At 52.6% G+C, this 17484-nt stretch overlaps 1 protein-coding gene across 2 annotated transcripts in view; it reads left to right on the top strand.

The window, feature by feature from the left end:
* The first annotated feature begins 11460 nt into the window (after positions 1-11460).
* rfx5 (regulatory factor X, 5) overlaps positions 11461-17484 on the top strand; it is a 44417-nt gene continuing 38393 nt past the window's right edge. The window contains exon 1 of one of the 2 annotated variants that reach the window (XM_085978648.1): positions 11461-11592. In XM_085978648.1, coding sequence (XP_085834774.1) covers positions 11476-11592 — 117 coding nt within the window. In that variant the 5' untranslated portion in view covers positions 11461-11475. Of the gene's footprint in view, positions 11606-17484 lie in introns of both variants that reach the window. The other variant, XM_085978649.1, reaches the window with a different exon arrangement.

The raw sequence follows: 17484 nt of genomic DNA, 5'->3' as shown, positions 1-17484 counted from the left end.
TAGTGCAGATGATGTCGTCCACATGGACTAGGTGTGTGGCTGAGGGTAGTGCAGATGATGTAGTCTACATGGACTAGGTGTGTGGATGAGGGTAGTGCAGTTGGTGTAGTCTACATGGACTAGGTGTGTGGATGAGGGTAGTGAATTTGATGTAGTCTACATGGACTAGGTGTGTGGATGAGGGTAGTGCAGATGATGTAGTCTACATGGACTAGGTGTGTGGATGAGGGTAGTGCAGTTGATGTAGTCTACATGGACTTGGTGTGTGGATGAGGGTAGTGCAGATGATGTAGTCTACATGGACTAGGTGTGTGGATGAGGGTAGTGCAGATGATGTAGTCTACATGGACTAGGTGTGTGGATGAGGGTAGTGCAGATGATGTAGTCTACATGGACTAGGTGTGTGGATGAGGGTAGTGCAGTTGGTGTAGTCTACATGGACTAGGTGTGTGGATGAGGGTAGTGAATTTGATGTAGTCTACATGGACTAGGTGTGTGGATGAGGGTAGTGCAGATGATGTAGTCTACATGGACTAGGTGTGTGGATGAGGGTAGTGCAGATGATGTAGTCTACATGGACTAGGTGTGTGGATGAGGGTAGTGCAGATGATGTAGTCTACATGGACTAGGTGTGTGGATGAGGGTAGTGCAGTTGATGTAGTCTACATGGACTAGGTATGGGGATGAGGGTAGTGCAGATGATGTAGTCTACATGGACTAGGTGTGTGGATGAGGGTAGTGCAGATGATGTAGTCTGCATGGACTAGGTGTGTGGATGAGGGTAGTGCAGATGATGTAGTCTACATGGACTAGGTGTGTGGATGAGGGTAGTGCAGTTGATGTAGTCTACATGGACGACGTGTGTGGATGAGGGTAGTGCAGATGATGTAGTCTACATGGACTAGGTGTGTGGATGAGGGTAGTGAATTTGATGTAGTCTACATGGACTAGGTGTGTGGATGAGGGTAGTGCAGATGATGTAGTCTACATGGACTAGGTGTGTGGATGAGGGTAGTGCAGATGATGTAGTCTACATGGACTAGGTGTGTGGATGAGGGTAGTGCAGATGATGTAGTCTACATGGACTAGGTGTGTGGATGAGGGTAGTGCAGTTGATGTAGTCTACATGGACTAGGTGTGTGGATGAGGGTAGTGCAGTTGATGTAGTCTGCATGGACTAGGTATGGGGATGAGGGTAGTGCAGTTGATGTAGTCTACATGGACTAGGTGTGTGGATGAGGGTAGTGCAGATGATGTAGTCTGCATGGACTAGGTGTGTGGATGAGGGTAGTGCAGATGATGTAGTCTACATGGACTAGGTGTGTGGATGAGGGTAGTGCAGTTGATGTAGTCTACATGGACTAGGTGTGTGGATGAGGGTAGTGCAGATGATGTAGTCTACATGGACTCGGTGTGTGAATGATGGTAGTGCAGATGATGTAGTCTACATGGACTAGGTGTGTGGATGAGGGTAGTGCAGTTGATGTAGTCTACATGGACTAGGTGTGCGGATGAGGGTGGTGCAGTTGATGTAGTCTACATGGACTAGATGTGTGGATGAGGGTAGTGCAGATGATGTCTTCATGGACTAGTGTGTGGATGAGGGTAGTGCAGATGATGTAGTCTACATGGACTTCAGTAAGGATTTTGACAAAGTCCCACTTGGGAGACTGGTCAAGAAGATAAGAGCCCATGGGATCCAGGGCAATTTGGCACATTGGATCCAAAATTGGCTTAGTGGCAGGAGGCAGAGGGTGATGGTCGAAGGTTGTTTTTGTGACTGGAAGCCTGTGTCCAGTGGGGTACCACAGGGATCGGTGCTGGGTCCTTTGCTGTTTGTAGTGTACATTAATGATTTAGATGTGAATGTAGGAGGTATGATCAGTACGTTCGCAGATGACACGAAAATTGGTGGAGTGGTAAATAGCGAGGAGGGAAGCCTCAGGCTACAGGACGATATAGACGGGTTGGTCAGATGGGCAAAACAGTGGCAAATGGAATTTAACCCTGAGAAGTGTGAGGTGATGCATTTTGGGAGGGCTAACAAGGCAAGGGAACACACAATAAATGGTAGGACCCTAGGAAAGACCGAGGATCAGAGGGACCCTGGTGTGCATGCACATAGATCCCTGAAGGCAGCAGGACAGGTAGATAAGGTGGTTAAAAAGGCATATGGGATACTAGCCTTCATTAGCCGAGGCATAAAATATAAGAGCAGGGAGGTTATGAGGGAGCTGTATAAAATGCTAGTTAGACCACAGCTGGAATACTGTGTGCAGTTCTGGTCACCACACTGTAGGAGGGATGTGATTACATTGGAGAGGGTGCAGAGGAGATTCACCAGGGTGTTACCTGGCTGGAGCGCTTCAGCTATGAAGAAAGACTGGACAGGCTGGGGTTGTTTTCCTTAGAGCAGAGAAGGCTGAGGGGGGACCTGATTGAGGTGTACAAAATGATGAGGGGCATAGATAGGGTAGATAGAAAGGAACTTTTCCCCTTAGTAGAGGGGTCAATAACCAGGGGGCATAGTTTCAAGGTAAGGGGCAGGAGGTTTAGAGGGGATTTGAGGAAAATCCTTTTCACCCAGAGGGTGGTTGGAATCTGGAACTCACTGCCTGAAAGGGTGGTAGAGGCAGGAACCCTCACAACATTCAAGAAGCATTTAGATGAGCACTTGAAATGCCATAGCATACAAGGCTACGGACCAAGTGCTGGAAAATGGGATTAGAATAGACGGGGCTTGATGGCTGGCGCGGACACGATGGGCCGAAGGGCCTCTTCCTGTGCTGTATAACTCTATGACTTCTACACACAAAGGGTGGTAGAGGTTTGGAACTCTCTTCTGCATCCTGACCTGGGCGCATATATCACCGTTCCTTCGTTGCCGGTGGGGATGTTACACTTTTTCAAGGAGGCTTTGAGCGTTTCCTCTGCCCACCTGGGGCTCTCTTGCCGAGCCGGAGCTCCAAGTAGAGCACTTGTTTTGGGAGTCTCGTATTGGGCATGCGGACAATGTGACCCGTCCATCGGAGCTGATCGAGCGTGGTCAAAGCTTCGATGCTGGGGATGTTGGCCTGAGCAAGAACACCGACGTTGGTGCGCCTATCCTGCCAATGGATTTGCAGGATCTTGCGGAGGCAGCGTTGGTGTTACCACTCCAGTGCTTTGAGGTGCCTGCTGTACATGGTCCATGTCTCTGAGGCAAAGAGCAGGGCGGGTATCACTGCTGCTCTGTAGACCATGAGCTTAGTGCCGGGTTTGAGGTCCTGGCCTTCAAACACTCTCTTCCTCAGGCGACCGAAGGTTGCACTGGCACACTGAAGGCGGTGTTGGACTTCATCGTCGACGTCTGCCCTTGTTGACAGTAGGCCCCCGAGGTATGGAAAGTGGTCCACGTTGTCCAAGGCCTTCTCATGGATTTTGATAAGGGCAAGGGCAGCAGGTACAGGGAACACCACCACCTCCAAGTTGCCCTCCAAGTCACACACGCCTACCTGACTTGGAAATATATCGGCCGTTGCTTGATCGTCGCTGGGTCAAAATCCTGGAACTCCCTCCCTAACAGCACTGTGGGAGCACCTTCACCACACGGACTGCAGCGGTTCAAGAAGGCGGCTCACCACCACCTTCTCCAGGGCGATTAGGGATGGGCAATAAATGCCGGCCTCGCCAGCGACGCCCACATCCCGGAGAATAAAAAAAAAACATAGGCCCAGAAATTCGGGTCGGGGGCTTCCCGCAGGTGCAAGCCCCCGACCTACACTTACCTAGCGCACCGGCCGTTGAGCTCTGGGCCTGCGTGGAATTCCTCTCCGGGGCCTGGCCCAGAGGCCGGCGCGCTGTGCTTGCGTGTCCCAGGGGCGTAGTTAGTGCGATGCGTCCCCTGGGATCACGTGAGCCATGGGCAACCAATCGGAGGAGGCCCATTCATAAGATTGACAGAAAGACCTGTCAAAACGTATGAATGCTGAGGGCCCAAAACAGTAGTTAACCTTCAAATAAATTTTTAAAAAATCACACTTTTTAAATAAACTATAAATTACATTAAATAACTATTTTAAACAATAATTTAAATTTTTGAAAAGAGTAATTTTATAAAAAAACGGGCTAAAAATAAACTTACCTTGCTTTAAAGTATTTAAAAATAACAAACCTGTGGAAAAAATGTTTTAATTTTAATTAATTTACCACTTACCTTTTAAAATGCAGGCCTTACGCCTGGTTTTCACATTTCTAAAATCTAAAGACTTACCCTCACGGAAAAACCTGTGAAAAAAAACGTAAGTTCAAAGCGCACACGCAGACTCCAGCGCGCCACGCGTTCGACCTCTGAACCCCTTGGTTCAGAGGATCGGAAGTGCCGGTTTCCCGCGCAGGCGCAGTGCAGGCAAGGAACCGGCACTTCCATCGGGTCCACGCGCGAGCACCTCGTGCGTACTCACGCATTGGGACCCGAATTTCTGGGCCATAGGGTCTAAGAGCAAATGGCTTTCCGCTTCCTCTTGCATCTTTTCATATTGCACTTTAGGCATGTATCGTACAGTTGAATTTTGTGGTCTGCTATGCTCTCTAGTGCCCTCTTTTTATAAATGTATCAGCAGATTCGCAGTGGCATTGTCCGCAGCAAGCGGCAGTGTTATAGCAGGTAATCCACAATATATTATTCTGCCGTCAAGATGGAGATTGGGTGAACATATCCTGTTCCTTTAAGTCACAAAGAAAGACTTGCATTTATATAGCACCTTTCGCGAGCTCAGGACTTTCCCAAAGCGCTTTACAGCCAATGAAGTACTTTTGAAGTATAAACATAGAAACACAGAAGATAGGAGCAGGAGTAGGCCATTCGGCCCCTCGAGCCTGTTCCGCCATTCAATGAGATCATGGCTGATCATCCAAATTCAGTACCCTGTCCCTGCCTTCTCCCCATATCCCTTGATCCCTTTAGCCTTAAGAAATATATCCAACTCTTTCTTGAATATATTTAATGAACTGGCCTCCACCGCCCTCTGTGGCAGAGAATTCCACAGGTTCACCACTCTCTGGGTGAAGAAATTCCTCATTTCAGTCCTAAATGGCTTACCCCTTATCCATAGACTGTGACCCCTGGTTCTGGACACCCCCGCCATCAGAAACATCCTTTCTGCATCTAGTCTGTCCAGACCTGACAGAATTTTATAGGTTTCGATGAGATCCCCTCGCAATCTTCTAAACTCCAGTGAGTATAAGCCCAATCGACCCAATCTCTCCTCGTACGTCATTCCTGCCATCCCAGGTATCAGCCTGGTGAATCTTCGCTGCACTCTCTCCATGGCAAGAACATCCTTCCTCAGGTAAGGCGACCAAAACTACACACAATACTCAAGGTGCGGTCTCACCAAGGCCCTGTACAACTGTAGCAAGACATCCTTGTTCCTGTACTCGAACTCTCTTGCTACAAAGGCCAACATACCATTTGCCTTCTTAACCGCCTGCTGCACCTGCATGCTTACCTTCAGCGACAAGGACACCCAGGTCTCGTTGCACTTCCCCTTCTCCCAATCTATTGCCATTCAGATAATAACCTGCCTTCCTGTTTTTGCCACCAAAGTGGATAACCTCACATTTATCCACATTATAGTGCATTTGCCATTTTTCTGCCCAATCACCCAACCTGTCCAAATCTTACTGGAGTTTCACGGCATCCTCACAGCACACACGCCCACCCAGCTTTGTGTCGCTGTTGCAATGTTGGCAGCCAATTTGCGCACAGCAAGCTCCCACAAACAGCAACGTGGTAAGGAGCGGATCTCTGCAGACACTTGGGGCTTCCAAGTCTCGGCTGTTGTCAATCCGCACCTCAATAACTTAAGCTTGTGGTCTATTAAGCACGGCAATGGATTTCTCTACACACACTCAAGTCACCAAAAGTAAAGCACTTCATCTTGAAGTTGTAATATCATTAAAATGCAGTTGTGCATATTATGAGGGGTTTTGAGAGAGCAGATAGCAAGAAACTGTTTCCACCGGCAGAAGGGTCGGAAACCAGAGGACACCGATTGAAGATAATTGGCAAAAGAACCAGGGGGGGGGGGGGGGGGGAAAGAGGAGGAGAATGTCTTTTACGCAGCGAGTTGTTGTGATCTGGTACGCGCTGCCTGAAAGGGCGGTGGTAGCAAATTCAATAGTGACATTCAAAAGGGGGAATTGGAGAAATACTCGAAAAGTAAACATTTGCAGGCTATGGGGAAAGAGCAAGGGGAGGGCGGGAGTAGGGCTAATTGGAGAGCTCTTTCAAATTGCCGGCACAGGCACGGTGGGCCAAATGGCCTCCTCCTGTGCTCTATCATTCTATGATTCTATTCCTCCTGTGTAATTTCCCTTTAATGACCTCCCTTTCTCTTTCCCCCACCCCAGTTGCTTCCTCCGTGTACCGTCCCCGGTGTCTTATCACGAGTTGCTCTGCTGTGATGCCCTCCCCTGTCGAATAGCCGGCATTCGCTGAATCGGCTCCCATATGGTGGGGGGCGGGATGAGGGGGAAAGACTGGCCATTTTGGTCGGGTACCAGAGACGCCGAAGAGGGTTGTGGGTTCAAGACCCACTCCAGAGACTTGAGCACAAAAATCTAGGATGACGCTCCCAATGCAGTACTGAGGGAGCGCCGAACTGTCGGAGGGGCAGTACTGAGGGAGCGCCGCACTGTCGGAGGGGCGGTACTGAGGGAGCGCCGCACTGTCGGAGGGGCGGTACTGAGGGAGCGCCGCACTGTCGGAGGGGCGGTACTGAGGGAGCGCCGCACTGTCGGAGGGGCGGTACTGAGGGAGCGCCGCACTGTCGGAGGGGGCGGTACTGAGGGAGCGCCGCACTGTCGGAGGGGCAGTACTGAGGGAGCGCCGCACTGTCGGAGGGGCAGTACTGAGGGAGCGCCGCACTGTCGGAGGGGCGGGACTGAGGGAGCGCCGCACTGTCGAGGGGCACTACTGAGGGAGCGCCGCACTGTCGGAGGGACGGTACTGAGGGAGCGCCGCACTGTCGGAGGGGCGGTACTGAGGGAGCGCCGCACTGTCGAGGGGCAGTACTGAGGGAGCGCCGCACTGTCGGAGGGGCAGTACTGAGGGAGCGCCGCACTGTCGGAGGGGCGGTACTGAGGGAGCGCCGCAGTGTCAGAGGGGCGGTACTGAGGGAGCGCCGCAGTGTCGGAGGGACAGTACTGAGGGAGCGCCGCACTGTCGGAGGGGGCGGTACTGAGGGAGCGCCGCACTGTCGGAGGGGCAGTACTGAGGGAGCACCGCACTGTCGGAGGGGCGGTACTGAGGGAGCGCCGCACTGTCAGAGTGGCGGTACTGAGGGAGCGCCACACTGTCGGAGGGGCCGTCTTTCGGACGAGACGTTAAACCGAGGCCCCGTCTGCCCTCTCAGGTGGATGTAAAAGATCCCACGGCCACTATTGGAAGAAGAGCAGGAGGGAGTTCTCCCCGGTGTCCTGGGGCCAATATTTATCCCTCAACCAACATCACAAAAACAGATGATCCGGTCATTACCACGTTGCTGTTTGTGGGAGCTTGCTGTGCGCAAATTGGCTGCCGCGTATCTCATATTACATTCCAAAAGAAGTACTTAATTGGCTGTAAAGCGCTTTGGGAGGTCCGGTGGTCGTGAAAGGCGCAGATAGAAATGCAAGTCTTTCTTTTTTATCCAACTCCCGTCCTTTAATCGGGGAAGCCGGGCTTGTGCTATTCGCACGTGGGAGGCATCGCAACTGACCTTTGAGCCCGAACGGCCTCAGTTGTGATATTTTAGGGTTAGCATTGAATTACTCTCTTTGTATCAGTGCAATGTCAATGATTTCAGCATCTGGCTGCTGAGAAACCCTGAAAATAAATGCAGAGTTTGCAGACGACACAAAGCTGGGTGGGCGTGTGTGCTGTGAGGAGGATGCCGAGAAACTCCAGTATGATTTGGACAGCTTGGGTGATTGGGCAGAAGCATGGCAGGTGCAGTATAATGTGGATAAATGCGAGGTTATTCACTTTGGTGGCAAAAACAGGAAGGCAGATTATCTGAACGGCAATAGATTGGGAGAAGGGGAAGTGCAACGAGACCTGGGCGTCCTTGTGCACCAGTCGCTGAAGGTAAGCATGCAGGTGCAGCAGGCGGTTAAGAAGGCAAATGGTATGTTGGCCTTCATAGCGAGAGGGTTCGAGTACAGGAACAAGGATGTCTTGCTGCAGTTGTACAGGGCCTTGGTGAGACCACACCTTGAGTATTGTGTGCAGTTTTGGTCACCACCTTATCTGAGGAAGGATGTTCTTGCCATGGAGGGAGTGCAGCGAAGATTCACCAGACTGCTATCTGGGATGGCAGGAATGACGTATGAGGGGAGATTGGGACGATTGGGCTGATACTTGCTGGAGTTTAGAAGAATGAGAGGGGATCTCATTGAAACGTATAAAATTCTAACAGGACTAGACAGACTAAATGCAGGAAGGATGTTCCCGATGGTCGGGGAGTCCAGAACCAGGGGTCACAGTCTAAGGATAAGGGGTAAGCCATTTAGGACAGAGATGAGGAGGAATTTCTTCACCCAGAGAGTGGTGAACCTGTGGAATTCTCTACCACAGAAGGCAGTGGAGGCCAATTCATTAAATATATTCAAGGAGTTGGATATATTTCTTAAGGCTAAAGGGATCAAGGGATATGGGGAGAAAGCAGGTATAGGGTACTGAGTTTGGATGATCAGCCATGATCTCATTGAATGGCGGAGCAGGCTCGAGGGGCCAAATGGCCAACTCCTGCTCCTATCTTCTATGTTTCTATCCAACTCCCGTCCTTTATGGGGAAGCCGGGCTTGTGCTATTCGCACGTGGGAGGCATCGCAACTGACCTTTGAGCCTGATATTTAGGGTTAGCATTGAATTAATCTCCTTCTACCAGTGCAATATCAATGATTTCAGCATCTGGCTGCTGCTGAAAGAAACCCTGAAAATAAAAGCAGAGTTTTAAGGCAGAGATTGCCATGAATTGGTTGGGTTAGGACAGCAGGTAAGTGGCGGCTTTTTTAACTGAACAGCTCAGAACAACAAACTATTTGACTCAAGCGAGCTCATTGTTAAAATAATCAAGAACAACAAACCAAACAAAAATTCCCAGGCAGAAAGGTGACCCAGCGCCTCTCAATCTAACTTGACTCAGCACGAGTGATTGACGGCGACCAATGGGAACGGCGGTTAAGGGACCCGCACACCCCGGCCAGCCAATCAGCGGCGAGCGAACCAGCTGCCAAGTTCGTGTGCGAGGCCCGCCGAACGTTAAATTGGTTAAAAAACCCGCTTAAAATCTCGCACGGCTGTGTAATGTTATCTTAATAACGTAATTACGAGTCTCTCAAGCAGTTGTAGTGGAGTGACATTTATTCAGTCTTGACTCAACACATATAGAAACAGTCAGTGTAACTACACCGTTGAACTAATTGCAGGTAGGTATAAACCTTACCCACACCCAGGAGTCCATTAACTGTTTACAGTCTTATCAATCCCTGTCTACAGGTCAAGTTTAACTACAGGCTTTCTGGTGCGCTGTGACCTGCGTGGCTGAACAGGTGTTTGCTGAACCACCCCAGTTGTATCCCTTAAGTTCATGTCTGTACCACACAGGTCCCTTGTCACATTATCACTACTGTGTCCTTCGCCACTTTGTGGCATTTCCCTCATCTCGTCATCCTCTCCGTCCTCCTGAGGCTGAAAGGTCTCTGTGGTTTTCAGTAGGTGCCTCCTGAAACACATTGCCGTTCTCTGTCATGACATATTTTCACTGCTGCATCCAAATTTAGGTCAATGTCTCTAAGCATTCTCTCCCTCGCCTTCTTGTCAAGTATTCCAAAAACAACTTGATCGCGTATCATCGATTCCTTCAGGTCCCTAAAGTTGCATGTTCGTGCTTTTATTTTCAAGTCCGTCAAAAAAACATCAAAGGATTCTCCTTGCTTTTGCACGCGGGAGTGAAACACGAATCTCTCATACGTTTCATTCTTTTTTGGCATGCAGTATTCGTCGAACCGTTCTATCACCTTGTCCAGATCATTCTTATCGTCTTCGGCTGCAAACGTAAATGTATTAAACAGCTCGATTGCCTGCGAGCCAGCCACTGTTAGCAACAAAGCTACTTTACATGTTCCAGAGATAGTTGAAGCGTCAATCGCTGTGAGGTAGAAAAAAAAGCGTTGCTTGAAGACACGCCAATTTTTATCCAAATTTCCTTCTAGTTGCAGGCTAGCCGGAGGTTTTATTCCTTCCATTGTTGTAGTATGTCCTGATCGTGAGTTCTATAAATCCTGGTACCATGTAATGTTATCTTAATAACGTAATTACGAGTCTCCCAAGCAGTTGAAGTGGAGTGCCATTTATTCAGTCCGGACTCTGTCTCCAAGTCCAGTACCTCAAACATGGCCAAGATGGCGTCGGATCCCGACACCGGATATGACGTCAGCAGTCAACCAGCTGTCAATCAAACCTTGCTGCGCTTACTGACCCAGCGCCTCTCAATCTAACTTGACTCAGCACGAGTGATTGATGTCGACGCTGATCAATAGGAACGGCGGTTAAGGGACCCGCCCACCCCAGCCAGCCAATCAGCGGCGAGCAAACCAGCTGCCAAGTTAGTGTGCGAGGCCCGCCAAAACGTTAAGTCGGTTAGAAAACCCCACTTTTCACGCCGACAAGGCCGGAGAACAGAAAAAAACACGCTAATAAATGTCGATAGCTGAACGTAGAAAGGCGTTATGAACGCTTGAGATCTCACCACAAACGGCTCATTTGGAGGCCCCGTGAAGAGGGGGGCGGGACCGCGCAGCGCCGATTGAAGGCGCCCTCCACCCGAACTCCGAACCTGCTGGCTTTCCCGATTGACATGGGCCGCGTCCAATCAGAAGTCGGCGTGCCCATCCCGCCTCCTCCGACTATCCAATCGGATCGCCGGAAAGGGAGGAGGGGGGCGGGACCGGGCAGCGCCGATTGAAGGCGCCCTCCACTCGAACTCCTAACCTGCTGGCTTTCCCGATTGACATGGGCCGTGTCCAATCAGAAGCCGGCATCCGCACCCCGCCTCCTCCGACTATCCAATCGGAGCGCCGGAAAGAGAGGGGGGGCGGGACCGCGCAGCGCCGATTGAAGGCGCACTCCCCCCGAACCCTAACCTGCTGGCTATCCCGATTGACATGGGCCGCGTCCAATCAGAAGCCGGCGTCCGCATCCCGCCTCCTCCGGCTATCCAATCGGAGCGCCGGAAAAGAGGGGGGGCGGGAGTTTCCCAGCAAGTTTGGTTGACGGGCAAACAGTATTTTTTAACGATTTTTTTTTCTCTCAAAAAAAGAACAAAATAATAAAATGAGGGGAAAAAAAAGAATTATGAGGAAGGAATTTTTTTGGGGGGTGATTGATGTGAAAAGAAAACCGACTGGAGATTTTGAAAGTTGGTGAGGGGAGGGAGGACTAACGTTGACATGGCGCGCCTGATTGACGGCGCGGCCAGCCAATGGGAGAGCGGAGCGAGCACTTCCGGCGGGGGATTGACCAATCGGAGTGGCCGCGGGGGGCAGGACTCCAGAGGCCGAGGCCGAGTAAGTTATTAAGGTATTAAATATATATAAAGATTGTTTTTTTTGTAATGGTCGGAGATGGGGGGGAAATCAAGGAGGTTATTTATGCTGTGGGGAGGTGTATGAGAGGGTGTGTGAGGGGAGAGGGTTGCTAAGGGTGGGAGTGTGTGTGTGTATGGTAATGGCGGCCGGGGTAGGCCTGAGTGGAGAGGGGGGTCGGTGCAATTGGCTCAATCCCCTGACCCCCCTCTCCCCCGATCGCTGACCCCAATACCCTGACCCACCCTCTAGGGGGCCAATGCTCTGGCCCCGCCCCCTCCTCTCTACCTGCGAGCTTCCAACCTGTCACTCAAGCGCTGGACCACCTGGTCGGTGGCTCAGTGGGTTCGCCCGCACCCCCTTACTCTTTTGTGTATTGGCACTCTTGGTTAGAGGGTTCGAGCCCCGCACCTGCCCACACACTTTTTCAAAAGCAACACACACAAAAAAAAAATGTAAGATTAAAGGAAGACTTGGCAGTTCAGAGAAAGAAACACACAATCTGGTCAGCATCGCATTGCTGTGCACAAATTGGGGCTGCTGCGTTTCCCCCGTGACCACACTTCAAAAAACTATTTCTTTGGCTGTAAAGCGCTTTGGGACGTCCTGAGGTGGTCGTGAAAGGCGCTGGCCCCAGGAATAACTCTTCTTCGAAATAGCGCCCGCGGGATCTTTTACATCCACCTGAGAGAGCAGACGGGGCCTCGGTTTACTGTCTCATCCGAAAGACGGTGCCCTCTCAGTACCGCCCCTCCGACAGTGTGGCGCTCCCTCAGTACCGCCCCTCCGACAGTGTGGCGCTCCCTCAGTACCGCCCCTCCGACAGTGTGGCGCTCCCTCAGTACCGCCCCTCCGACAGTGTGGCGCTCCCTCAGTACCGCCCCTCCGACAGTGTGGCGCTCCCTCAGGACCGCCCCTCCGACAGTGCGGCGATTCCTCAGTACTGCCCCTCCGACAGTGCGGCGCTCCCTCAGTACCGCCCCTCCGACAGTGCGGAGCTTCCTCAGTCCTGGCCCTCCGACAGTGTGGCGCTCCCTCAGTACCGCCCCTCCGACAGTGCGGTGCTCCCTCAGTACCGCCCCTCCGACAGTGCGGCACTCCCTCAGTACCGCCCCTCCGACAGTGTGGCACTCCCTCAGTACCGCCCCTCCGACAGTGCTACGCTCCCTCAGTACCGCCCCTCCGATAGTGCGGCGATTCCTCAGTACTGCCCCTCCAACAGTGCGGCGCTCCCTCAGTACCGCCCCTCCGACAGTGCGGTGCTCCCTCAGTACCGCCCCTCCAACAGTGCGGCGCTCCCTCAGTACCGCCCCTCCGACAGTGCGGTGCTCCCTCAGTACCGCCCCTCCGACAGTGCGGCGCTCCCTCAGTACCGCCCCTCCGACAGTGCGGCGTTCCCTCAGTACTGCCCCTCTGACAGTGCGGCGATTCCTCAGTACCGCCCCTCCGACAGTGCGGCACTCCCTCAGTACCGCCCCTCCGACAGTGCGGCGATTCCTCAGTACCGCCCCTCCAACAGTGCGGCGCTCCCTCAGTACCGCCCCTCCGACAGTGCGGTGCTCCCTCAGTACCGCCCCTCCGACAGTGCGGCGCTCCCTCAGTACCGCCCCTCCGACAGTGCGGTGCTCCCTCAGTACCGCCCCTCCGACAGTGCGGCGCTCCCTCAGTACCGCCCCTCCGACAGTGCGGCGTTCCCTCAGTACTGCCCCTCTGACAGTGCGGCGATTCCTCAGTACCGCCCCTCCGACAGTGCGGCACTCCCTCAGTACCGCCCCTCCGACAGTGCGGCGATTCCTCAGTACCGCCCCTCCGACAGTGCGGCGCTCCCTCAGTACTGCCCCTCCGACAGTGCGGCGCTCCCTCAGTACTGCCCCTCCGACAGTGCGGCACTCCCTCAGTACCGCCCCTCCGACAGTGCGGCACTCCCTCAGTACCGCCCCTCCGACAGTGCGGCGATTCCTCAGTACCGCCCCTCCAACAGTGCGGCGCTCCTTCATCACTGCACTGGAGTGCCAGCCTAACTTTTATGTGCTCAAGTTTCTGGAGTGGGACTTGAACCCATGACCTGTCTGACTTAGAAGCAAGTGTACTACCAACTGAGCCACAGCTGACACTGATAAGATAAGAGAGTCTAGCTTTTTATAGGCAGTTCATTGAAGGTTCACGAGGTTGATTCCTGAGATGAAGGGGTTGTCTTATGAGGAAAGGTTGAGCAGGTTGGGCCGATACTCATTGGGGTTTAGAAGAATGAGAGGGGATCTTATTGAAACATATAAGATTCTGAGGGGGCTCGACAGGGTAGATGCTGAGAGGATGTTTCCCCTCGTGGGGGAATCTAGAACTCGGGGGCACAGTTTCAGAATAAGGAGTCGCCCTTTTAAAACATAGAAACATAGAAGATAGGAGCAGGAGTCGGCCATTCGGCCCCTCGAGCCTGCTCCGCCATTTAATGAGATCATGGCTGATCATCCAAATTCAGTACCCTGTCCCTGCTTTCTCCCCATACCCATTGATCCCTTTAGCCTTAAGAAATATATCCAACTCCTTCTTGAATATATTTAATGAATTGGCCTCCACTGCCTTCTGTGGTAGAGAATTCCACAGGTTCACCACTCTCTGGGTGAAGAAATTCCTCCTCATCTCAGTCCTAAATGGCTTACCCCTTAACCTTAGACTGTGACCCCTGGTTCTGGACTCCCCCGCCATCGGGAACATCCTTCCTGCATCTAATCTGTCTAGTCCTGTTAGAATTTTATAAGTTTCAATGAGATCCCCTCTCATTCTTCTAAACTCCAGCGAGTACAAGCCCAATCGACACAATCTCTCCTCATACGTCATTCCTGCCATCCCAGGTATCAGCCTGGTGAATCTTCGCTGCACTCCCTCCATGGCAAGAACATCCTTCCTCAGATAAGGCGACCAAAACTGCACACAATACTCAAGGTGTGGTCTCACCAAGGCCCTGTACAACTGCAGCAAGACATCCTTGTTACTGTACTCGAACCCTCTCGCTACGAAGGCCAACATACCATTTGCCTTCTTAACCGCCTGCTGCACCTGCATGCTTACCTTCAGCGACTGGTGCACAAGGACACCCAGGTCTCGTTGCACTTCCCCTTCTCCCAATCTATTGCCGTTCAGATAATAATCTGCCTTCCTGTTTTTGACACCAAAGTGGATAACCTCGCATTTATCCACGTTATACTGCATCTGCCCAATCACCCAACCTGTCCAAATCATCCTGGAAGGTTCACACGGTTGATTCCTGAAATGAGGGGGTTGTCTTATGAGGAAAGGTTGAGCAGGTTGGGCCGATACTCATTGGAGTTTAGAAGAATGAGAGGGGATCTTATTGAAACATATAAGGTTCTGAGGGGGCTCGACAGGGTAGATGCTGAGAGGATGTTTCCCCTCGTGGGGGAATCTAGAACTCGGGGGCACAGTTTCAGAATAAAGGGTCGCCCTTTTAGAACGGAGATGAGGAGGAATTTCTTCTCTCAGAGGGTCGTAAATCTGTGGAATTCTCTGCCCCAGAGAGCCGTGGAGGCTGGGTCATTAGGTCGACAGGTTTTTGAACGATAAAGGAGTCGCGGGTTATGGGGCGCGGGCGGGGAAGTGGAGTTGAGGCCAAGATCAGATCAGCCATGATCTTATTGAATGGCGGAGCAGGCTCGACGGGCCGAATGGCCGACTCCTGCTCCTATTTCTTATATGTCCTTAAAAAGCGCCTTTCACAACCACCGGACGTCTCAAAGCGCTTTACAGCCAATGAAGTACTTTTGAAGTGCAGTCACTGTTGTAGGAAATGCGGCAGCCCCAGTTTGCGCACAGCAAGCTCCCACAAACAGCAATGTGATAATGATCGGATCATCTGTTTTAGTGATGTTGGTTGAGGGATAAATATTGGTCCCAGGACACCGGGGAGAACTCCCCCCTGCTCTTCTTCCAATCGTGGCCGTGGGATCTTTTACTTCCACCCGAGAGGACAGTCGGGGCCTCGGTTTAATGTCTCATCTGAACGATGGCACCTCTGACAGTGTGGCACTCCCTCAGTAACACCCCTCCGACAGTGCGGCGCTCTCTCAGCACTGCCCCTCCGACAGTGCGGCACTCCCTTAGTACCGCCCCTCCGACAGTGCGGCGCTCCCTTAGTACTGCCCCTCCGACAGTGCGGCGCTCCCTCAGTACTGCCCCTCTGACAGTGCGGCGCTCCCTCAGTACTGCCCCTCTGACAGTGCGGCGCTCCCTCAGTACTGCCCCTCCGACAGTGCGGCGCTCCCTCAGTACCGCCCCTCCGACAGTGCGGCGCTCCCTCAGTACCGCCCCTCCGACAGTGCGGCTCTCCCTCAGTACTGCCCCTCCGACAGTGCGGCACTCCCTCAGTACTGCCCTTCCGACAGTGCGGCGCTCCCTCAGTACTGCCCCTCCGACAGTGCGGCGTTCCCTCAGTACTGCCCCTCCGACAGTGCGGCGCTCCCTCAGTACTGCCCTTCCGACAGTGTGGCGCTCCCTCAGTACCGCCCCTCCGACAGTGCGGCTCTCCCTCAGTACTGCCCCTCCGACAGTGCGGCACTCCCTCAGTACCGCCCCTCCGACAGTGCGGCGCTCCCTCAGTACTGCCCCTCCGACAGTGCGGCACTCCCTCAGTACCGCCCCTCCGACAGTGCGGCGCTCCCTCAGCGCTGCCCCTCCGACAGTGCGGCGCTCCCTCAGTACCGCCCCTCCAACAGTGCGGCGCTCCCTCAGTACCGCCCCTCCGACAGTGCGGCGCTCCCTCAGTACCGCCCCTCCGACAGTGCGGCGCTCCCTCAGTACTGCCCCTCCGACAGTGCGGCGCTCCCTCAGTACTGCTCTGGGAGTGTTGGCCTTGATTATAAGCTCAGGTCTCTGGAGTGGGATTGCACCCAGAACCTTCGACTCCGAGGCGAGAGAGAGAGATCTACCCACTGAGCCACAGCTGACATATATGCCAGTTGTCCTAATGGAGCCATCAAGAAAAAGAAAGACTCGCATTTCTCCAGCGCCTTTCATGACCTCAGGACATCCCAAAGCGCTTTACAGCCAATGAAGTACTTTTTTTGAAGTGTGGTCACTGTTGTAATGTGGGAAACTCGGCAGCCGATTTGTGCACAGCAAGCTCCCATAGTAGAACGTCCCAAGGCGCTTCAGGAGCGTAAATCGGACAAAATTTGACACCGAACCACATAAGGAGATATTAGAACAGGCGACCAAAAACTCGGTCAAAGACGTCACAGAGTTACAGAATCATAACGGCACAGAAGGAGGCCATTCGGCCCATCGAGTCTGTGCCGGCTCTCTGTAGAGCGATCCAGTCAGTCCCATTCCCCCGCTCTATCCCCGTAGCCCTGCAAGTTTATTTCCCTCAAGTGTCTATCCAGTCTCCCCTTGGAAACATCGAGTGTCTCCGCTTCCACCACTTCCGTCGGCAGCGAGTTCCAGGTCCTCACCACTCGCTGCGTAAAAAAGTTTTTCCTCACATCCCCCCCCTGTATCTCTTGCCCAAAACCTTAAATCTGTGTCCCCTAGTCCTTGTACTACTAGTGGGGACAGCCTTTCCCCGTATAGCCTATCCAAACCCGTCATAATCTGGTACACCTCCTATCAAATCACGGGGCTGGGGGGGGGGAATCATTGTTGAGTTGTATATTCAAGGGAATACAAGCCAAGTTTAAATAAAATGGCAGAGTAAAAGTGTGTAAATAAAAGTTTTATTAACTGCTGCAGAAAAGCGTGAGGCTCGACCCAAAGCCAAGCCCGCTCGGGGCAAGCTCGACCAGCAGCCTGTAGTGTGAAGGATCCTGTTATAAATCTGATCATCATAAGAAATACTCATGAAATAACGCTGGACGGCCA

Source organism: Somniosus microcephalus, unplaced genomic scaffold, assembly GCF_052327205.1.
Source record: "Somniosus microcephalus isolate GS21.2 unplaced genomic scaffold, FLI_Smic_1.0 unresolved_chr7, whole genome shotgun sequence".
In the NCBI taxonomy this organism is placed as follows: Eukaryota; Metazoa; Chordata; class Chondrichthyes; order Squaliformes; family Somniosidae; genus Somniosus; species Somniosus microcephalus.
This window is presented reverse-complemented; position numbering and strand designations above follow the sequence as displayed.